We start from the raw sequence: 8,897 nt of genomic DNA, 5'->3' as shown, positions 1-8,897 counted from the left end.
CGTTCAAAGAAAAATTGTAAGTTCTGTGAGGGGGGAGGTTGGTTCGTGCTTCGTCTACTGGCCTTTGCTTTGCTCCGTTCTGAAAGATCTTGCGAGTCCCCCTAGGTAGCACCTGACTGCTATGGAAATGGAGTTTTTTTTTTTTCAAAAATATACAATTTGATAAAAAATAGAGTTATTTCAGAAATATATTGATACATTTAGATGAACTAGTGATCGTAACACTTTTCAAAGGCATTGCAGCTCTCTTATGTTGGAATTTTGAGGGTCCTCCTCAAAATTCTGCCTCAGTTTGGTAGATGATCTTTGACTGTTTGCGGATAATAGGATTTGATGAACCTTCTTTGGAATTTGAGAATCCTTCTCAAAATTCTGCCCCAGTTTCTTAAGTGACTTTCTGGCATGCGACGGCGTTGGCTGGTCTTGCTCCAAAATTTTGAGGGTCCTCCTCAAAATTCTACCCAAGTTTCTGGTCTTGGAGAAAATGAAAATTTTATTATGATATGACCGAACCCATAAGTTTGCCTACGTATCCCCTCTTAAATGGGAATCAGGCCAAGCGTAGTTCAATTGATTTTGAAAGCTTCACACATAGTTTTCATCAGATCACTGTTGAGATTGGCGGCATTATCAGTAATAATGGACCCGGGAACTCCAAATTGGCAAATGATATGATCCTTGACAAAATTTGCGACGACTTTCTTGGTTACAGCTTTGTAAGATGCAGCCTCTACCCATTTTGTGAAGTAATCAATGGCTACCAGAATGAACCTGTGTCCATTTGAAGTAGTGGGCTCAATTGGACCAATAGCATCCATTCCCCAAGCGGCGAATGGCCAAGGTGAGCTTGTTGCATTGAGCTTGTTTGGCGACACTTTTATCATATCGGCATGCACTTGACATTGAAAGCATTTGCGGACATACTGGATGCAATCCGTCTCCATGGCCATCCAAAAGCAACCAGCTCTGAGTATCTTCTTAGCCAAGACAAAACCATTCATGTGTGGGCCATAGGTCCCAGCATGTACGTCCTCCAGCAGTTTAGAAGCTTCATTTGCGTTGACACATCTTAGCAAATCAAAATCAGAAGTTCTTCTGTACAAGTTCCCTCCGTTGTGGAAGAAGTGATTTGACAATCTTCAGAGTGTGCATTTTTTAGTGTGATTTGCATGCTCCGGATATTCTCCCTTCGATAAGTACTCCTTGATGTCATGGAACCAATGCTTTCCATCCGCTTCTTCCTCGACATGAGCACACTATGCTGGCTGATTACAGATCCTCACTGGAATGGGATCAATATAATTCTTATCTAGATGTTGTATCATAGATGATAAGGTGGCCAATACATCGGCAAACTCATTCCAAATTCTGGGCACATGTCGGAATTCTATCTTCGTGAACCTCTTTCTCAATTCCTAAACATGGTGCAGATACGGCAATATCTTGGAATTCTTAGTGGCCCACTCTCCTTGTACCTGGTGCACAAGCAAATATGAATCACCGATTACCAACAGCTCCTGAATGTTCATGTCAATTGCCATGTTGAGCCCTAGTATGCAAGCTTCATACATCGCCATATTGTTGGTGCAGGGAAATCTAAGTTTAGCAAATACCAGATAATGTTGACCCATTTCTGATACCAAAACTGCTCCAATGCCCACTCCTTTAAAATTTGCAACTCCGTCAAAGAACATCTCCCATTCGTCATATGCTTCGATAATGTCTTCCTCTACGAATGACACTTTTTCATCAAGAAAATATGTTTTCAAATGCTCGTATGCTTCTCCCACCGGATTTCCAACAAGGTGATCTGCCAATGCTTGTCCCTTGACCGCCTTTTGAATTACATAGACGATGTCGAACTCACTCAATAGTATCTACCACTTGGCCAACTTTCCAGTCAACATGGGTTTCTGGAACATGTCCTCTAGAGGGTCCATCCTTGATATGAGGTATATAGTATAGGCACAGAAGTAGTGCCTCAACTTCTGAGCTGTCCAGGTCAAAGCACAGCAGGTACGTTCAAGTAGAGAATATCGTGCTTCATAAGGTGTGAACTTCTTACTCAAGTAATATATGGCCTGCTCCTTTCTTCCAGTCTCGTCATGTTGTCCAAAAACACATCCGAAGTCTCCATCCAATATAGATAGATAAAGTATCAAAGGTTGTCCTGGCTCTGGCGGGACCAACACTGGTGGTGTGGACAGGTATTCCTTGATCTTGTCAAAGGCTTTCTGACAATCCTCTGTCCAGCTTGTCTCAGCATCCTTCCTCAACATCTTGAAGACGGGCTCACATATGACTGTGGACTGTGCTATGAAGCGACTGATGTAGTTGAGACGTCCTAGGAAGCTCATCACGTCCTTTTTGCTCTTAGGTGGTGGTAACTCCTGAATCGCCTTGACTTTAGACGGATCCAGCTCGATCCCTCGACGACTGATGATGAATCCCAATAACTTTCCTATGGGAACCCCGAACGCACACTTTGCGGGGTTTAGTTTCAAATTGTACCTCCTTAGCCGGTCAGAGAACTTCCTTAAGTCTGCTATGTGATTTACGGACCTCTTGGATTTGATAATGACATCGTACACATACACCTCTATTTATTTGTGTATCATATCACAGATGGTTGTCATGGCTCTTATGTAAGTGGCCCCAGCATTCTTTAGACTAAATGGCATCATCTTGTAACAGTATACACCCCAAGGTGTAATAAAAGTTGTCTTCTCTGCATCTTCTTCATCCATCCAGATCTGGTGATAACCGCGAAGCAATCTATAAAGAATTGGAGTTCATGCTTGGCACAATTATTGATCAGGATGTGTATATTTGGCAGTGGGAAGTCATCCTTGGGACTTGCTCTGTTTAAATCCCGATAGTCAACACATACTTGGACCTTCCCATCCTTCTTTGGAACTGGCACAATATTAGCTAACCAGGTTGGGTACTCAACTACCCTGAGAACTTTGGCTTTGATTTGCTTGGTAACTTCCTCCTTGATTTTTAGGCTCATGTTTGGTTTGAATTTTTTGAGTTTCTATTTTACTGGCGGACACACGGGATTGGTGGGCAACTTGTGAGCCACCATAGATGTGCTTAAGCCGGTCATGTCATCATATGACCATGCGAAAATGTCCTCATACTCTTTTAGGAAATTAATGTACTCTTCCTTCTCTGTTGGTGACAAGTGAATGCTGATGTGAGTCTCTTTGACAGTTTTGGCGACTCCCAATTTAATGCTTCGATCTCGTCTAGATTGGACTTAGGCTTATTCTTAAAATTTTCAACCTCCATGACAATTTCCTCGGGTATCTCATCTTCTTCCTCTGAATCACTATTCTCATGTTGTGTTGCCTCATTACATGTCACAGTCACTGGTTCATCAGGAAAAGTAATAATAACACTGTAGAAGGAAAAGTGTAAAGAGAGTAGTGAATAATAAAGAGCAAATGCATTTGATTAAAACCTGAAAAATTGTCCAGACAAAGTATGGCTCGATGAATCGAGCATTTATTTTGAAACAAGTAAAGCTTAAAACAAAATTACAGGAAATCTTAAATGTCTAGAATGGCTATAGAAGTAAATTCTGCCAAGCTACCCAGGGACTCGGCGAGCTCGGGTTGGTAAGGCGGTTCAGTTTCTGAGAACAGCTCCCTTCTCCACAGTCTGAATAGTGAGGCCTTCTTCCTTCTCCTCTTCAATTATGGCACTGCAATCCATGTCCTCATCCTTCAAGAACAAATTCTTCAACCCAGCTAGTGCTTCTTCTTCTGTAGTCCCCCATATTGTATCGGCCTGGTGAAAAGTTTGTTCCAAACACGGCATTGGCTGCTCAAGAGGGTAATACGGTCCACGCCATGGAGGCGACCAATCATTGTATTCTTACCATGTATACTGGTATCCGAGCCCAAAGGTGGTACCATAATTTTTCAGCTGTATTGGTTTGGTGATACCTTGGAGGTTATTTCCCAACCCTTTGTCGGGTTCATATCCATACCATGCTAGTATGCTTTCTATTTTGTTACTCCACCACTTATCCTTCTCGATGGCGTTGACCCGTTCAATATGATGATAGGTCTCCCCTCCTAGTCTCCTTTTATGTCCAATGGCCGGGATAGTTTGACTAGTATAAATGGGGTTACTTCCATCTCCATGAATGCTTACCTCCTGGCAGTTCCATTCAAACTTCATGTCTTGATGTAGTGTGGAAGGCACGGCTCCAGCGGTATGGATCCACGGTCGGCCCAATAAAAGGTTATATAAGTCTGGTATGTCGAGTACTTGAAATTCGACGTCGAACCAAGTTGGCCCCATCTATAATCAAAGATTGATTTCCCCGATCACGGCCCTCTAGGACCCATCGAAAGCTTTCACGTTCATGCTTCCTACCCGTATTTCATGAAAACCTTTGTCCAACCTTTTCAGAATGTCCAATGGACAAATATTTAGTCTTGAACCTCCATCAACCAAGACCCTAGCAATGAACTTGTCTTCAAATTGCACCTTAATATGCAATGCTCTATTGTGATTCAGTCCCTCAGGTAGTAGCTCATCTTCGTGGAAGATGATCTTATGACTTTCTAGTACTTGCCCAACCATGTTAGCCATTTCTCTGCCAGTGATGTTGTTGGGTACATAAGCCTCGCTCAACATTTTCATCAAGGCGTTCTTTTGTGCCTCTGAATTTTGCAATAGTAATAGGATAGATATCTGAGCAGGGACTTTGTTTAGATGATCAACAACAGAATACTCCTTTGCTTGTACTTTCCTCCACAAGTCATCTTGCCCGGTCTCTATGATAGGCTGCCTAGTAGTGGCATTCTTACTTGATCCTCCCAAATGTTCCGGTGTATAAACTCTTCCAGTTCTGGTCATTCCTTATGTGGCGTCAGATTACTCTACCTTGGCCTTCTTTTTTCGCCAAGCCTCGGCAACATAATCCTAGGGTATTGCTTTTAAGTTGAAGGGAGGTGTGGTTGATACTGTCACAGTGAAAGGTGTGACCACTTCTTCTTCAAATGGAGCGGGGGTGGCTGCAGGCGGACCATTTCCACCTCGAATGGAACTGATATAGCTACCTCAACCTCGATTGGTGCTTGAGTTTAAACCACGATATGAGTAAGTGTGACCGCAACTTTAAAGTCATTGCCTTCTCGAATAAGCCCGATCGACCCCTCAGGGTCCCATTCTTCATTCGTCTCTATCACATGCACACCATCACCTCTATGATCAGGGATGGGATTGTTGCGGACATTAGGTGCGGCTTCCTTTGCTTGTATGACCTTATTGTCAATTAGCGTCTGGATCTTATCTTTCAAGGTTCGGCACTAAGCAGTAGTGTGCCCTTTCATACCGGAATGGTACGCACAAGTTTTGTTTGGATTGGCCCATTGGGATGGGTTTTCTAATGCCACAGAGGGAATAGGAGTGATGTAACCCGCAGCTTTCAACCTTTCATACAGTTGGTCGATGGGCTCAGCAATGGTGGAGTATTGTCTGGGTGTCTTGCGGTCGAAGTTGGGTCTTGGTCTTGGAAAGTTTTGTCGGGTTGGGGGTGATTGGAAATGGGATGGTTGGGAGTTATAGGTGTGATAGACAGTGGCTGGTTGGGATGAAGGCTGATATGTAGGCGGTGATGCTTGGTATGTGGGTGGAGGTGTTCGATATATGGTCGGAGGTGTTTGATATGTGGGTGGAGGTGTTTGATAGACAAGTGGAGATTTTGGGCCCTGGACCACCATTACTGCCCCAACATATCTCTTCTTTGATATGTCGCCTTATTGTAATGCCTTATTTCTGGCTTGCGGTGCTTCAAAATTCGTTACCATCCCGCTCTTGATTCCTTCCTCAATTCTTTCTCCGAGTTTGATGATATCTGAGAATTTGTGATTTCTGATAACCATCAACCTCTCATAATATTGTAGATTATGTGCCCTGACAAAGAATTTATTCATTTGTTCTTCATCCAAAGAGGGCCTAACCTGACCTTGGACGCTTCCGACCTCCAACAAGTAGCATATTCACGGAAAGTCTCAATAGGTTTCTTCTTAAGATTCTGAATGTAGAAAACATCCGGTGTGTTCTCCATGTTAAACCTGAACCGGTCCATGAACTCTGATGCCATACTTACCCAATTGGACCATTTCTTGGGATTTTGGCTGATATACCAAGACAAAGCACCCCTATTAAGACTCCTCATAAAGAGTTTTATCCGAATTTTTTCATCTTTCCCGACCCTGACAAGCTTGTCACAATAGGTCCTTAGATTGACCCTAGGATCACCTGTGCCATCGAACATTTCAAACTTTGGAGGTTTGTACCCCTCAGGCAATTCCACATCTGGTTGTATGCACAGGTCTTTGTAGTTTAAACCTTCTATTCCTCTGTCGCCTTCAACACCCTGAACTCGGCTTGTTAAGTTCTTGAGCTCTTCAGCCATGTTTTTAATGAGCAGGTCCTTCTCGGAGGATTCTGGTGTATAGGAGATTGGTTGGGTAGATTGAGGTATAGTTTCCACATATATAGGGTTGCTTTGATGGGTGCCAGGAATTTGGGTGTAATGATGGTCATTAGTGGAGTTTTGGGGATCGGGAATGGGTTGTGGTGTGTTTTGGGCAGTGTGGTAAGCGGTGGTTGATGGGTACTGAATTGGTTGATAGTGATGTTGTGGCGGAGTTGGTATTGGTAATGGATTGAGATTTTGGGGTGGAGTTGTGTATTGATCCGGTGCAGTAGGATTTTGTGGATGCTGGTTTTGTGTGATCTGGGGAGGTATTGGGTTATTTTTGTTCTGTTGGTAGACGTCAGGGACATTCAGAGTGAGTGACAAGTTTGCCAAATTGCGAACCTGCTCAAGTTCTCCTTGCAGTTCCAGTATCTTTTGTTCCAGTCTCAAAACTAGTTCATTCAGGGCCGGAGTACTACGACCATCTAAGGTCTCTGCATTCTCAATATTCTCCTTTCGGATTCCACTTAAGACATCCATCTTTGCTTTTCCTTTGCCTTTTGTGTTTCTTAGAGGAGGAGGAGGTGGAGGGCCTCTGGATCTGGTATGATACACTGATGAGGCTAGTATGAGTGAACCAACCTAAGGGGATGGGAAAAATAATAAAACTAAGCAAAAACAAAAAGGTAACAAGTCAGTGAGGATTCTGAAATGTTTGTAGTATTTAGACACATATTGCGGAAATGTAAATTCGTGTCCTATTTTGGGAACCTTGTTGTGCCCGAGGTAGTCCTAGTGACAAATAAATTTAGAGAACTTTAAATGCCAATAAATGCTTCATTTCATAATATAAAAATAGACGAATCCCAAAATGACACTAAGATAATAAAAATAAGTCACTACTGGCACTTGGCCTTGTTACATTTAGGAAAGTAAATAAACCTAATCTATTTGGTCTCGGAAGGACCTTCCTCAGGTTGAATGCTCTCGTTGATCAAATCCTCCAATTCGCATAGGTTCACCAGCAAAAATGCCTTTGCCAAATGTTCTCCTTCGTTTCCCTCGGTATTCTGGCAGTCGGTGACTCTCTTCCTCACTTTTCCTTCCAATACCAACAGGCTGTATTCTAGATATTCCCGTTTCTCGCTAGATTTGGCGGCCCTCTCTTTCCATTCATTGATTTGGTCATCTGATGAAAGATTCCTCCACCAGTCTAGCAAAAGTGAGGGTGTGCTAACTATATCGAAGTTGGGGACCTCGTGCCTCATTTTCTGCAAAACAAAAGGGTTAGGCCACCCCCACCAGACGCGACTATTTATACATTTACGATCAGCATATCGGCATTTAGTTTTTCAAATTAATTCACAGAACGTGATTGTGTCCCTTGGAATTATGTAAAACACAATGGACTTTGGATAAGGCTCATCTTAAAGGATCATTATGTGGACAGCATATTGATCCGACTAGGTTTGACCATGATGTATGCACAATTTTGACCAGAGTAAGGCTACTATGGGGTTTTAGACCGGTACCCACAAGCGGAAAACTTGAGGGGGAAGGCACAAAACCGTCGACTGCACCGCTGATAGACTGGTTTTATCGCAAATAAGCCTTTCTGAATTTAAGGGTGGTAAATAGGAAGAGCGCAACCACTCATTTAAGCGTTGCTATAGGATTTGATACGCACGAGTGGAATATGATGTGGAACATGATTTATGCAGCAATTAATAATATGTAGTCAAGTATTTGCACGTAGGAAAAATAAACGGTGTTTAAATAATTGAAAGACAGTTACAGGAAAAAGAAAACAAATAAACAAGTCAGTTTTAGGAATAGAGAATCATAAATGCTTAAAAGAAAATGGACAGTTAAATTCAAATAAGGGAGAAAAGTATGGGATAAAGCATGCTTGGACTAATTCATAAAAAAAAGATAAGTTCGCAAAAGGTATCCCCAACAGAGTCGCCATGCTGTCGCGCCCCCTTTTTCCTCGCGGAGTCCGAGTTTCGACATTCATGGGGGTAATAACTCATTTCCTTTTTTAGGAATTGGGTATTTGAAGAGTCGCCACCTAATGGATTATGGTGCGTTAGGGAACCTAGAGCAATTAACTCTTGGATTGGTTTGCATTACCAGAGATTTAGGGTAAGAGCTCGAAATAACCTCGAGGGGAAGGTGTTAGGCACCCCTCTAGGTCCACAACTGTGGGTCCCAGCCGAACTTATATTTATGAATTAGTCCTTTAATAGATAAGTAGTTGAAACAAATAATTGCATGTAAAGCACATTGAACATAGTATGACTCAAATGATAAGACGAAGATTGTGTACATATAGGAAAGTAAAGCAAATGGTTTTGGGAAAGGAAGGGTCCTAGGTTGGTTAGCTTACAGGATCACCCCACACAATGTCCGGAAAATACTCCTCAATGAGGGGCTACACGTGACAATAGCG

The 8,897-nt window shown here is 42.6% G+C and overlaps 2 protein-coding genes across 2 annotated transcripts; both read right to left on the bottom strand.

Annotated features, from left to right (window-relative positions):
* Positions 1-1,415: 1,415 nt before the first annotated feature.
* LOC138875654 (uncharacterized) lies at positions 1,416-2,279 on the bottom strand. The gene is made up of 4 exons (XM_070154507.1): positions 2,059-2,279; positions 1,882-1,993; positions 1,641-1,835; positions 1,416-1,475 (listed from the first exon to the last, which is right to left on the bottom strand). Exons 1-4 carry the CDS (start codon positions 2,277-2,279, stop codon positions 1,416-1,418), a joined length of 588 nt encoding a protein of 195 aa, XP_070010608.1.
* Positions 2,280-3,633: 1,354 nt separating this feature from the next.
* On the bottom strand, positions 3,634-6,439 carry LOC138875653 (uncharacterized). Its single transcript, XM_070154506.1, has 3 exons — positions 5,982-6,439; positions 5,826-5,934; positions 3,634-3,795 (listed from the first exon to the last, which is right to left on the bottom strand). Exons 1-3 carry the CDS (start codon positions 6,437-6,439, stop codon positions 3,634-3,636), a joined length of 729 nt encoding a protein of 242 aa, XP_070010607.1.
* Positions 6,440-8,897: the final 2,458 nt, after the last annotated feature.

This window comes from Nicotiana sylvestris, chromosome 8 (genome assembly GCF_000393655.2).
Source record: "Nicotiana sylvestris chromosome 8, ASM39365v2, whole genome shotgun sequence".
NCBI lineage: Eukaryota > Viridiplantae > Streptophyta > Magnoliopsida > Solanales > Solanaceae > Nicotiana > Nicotiana sylvestris.
Note: the sequence above shows the minus strand (reverse complement) of the source record. Positions and strands in the feature narration are given on the sequence as shown.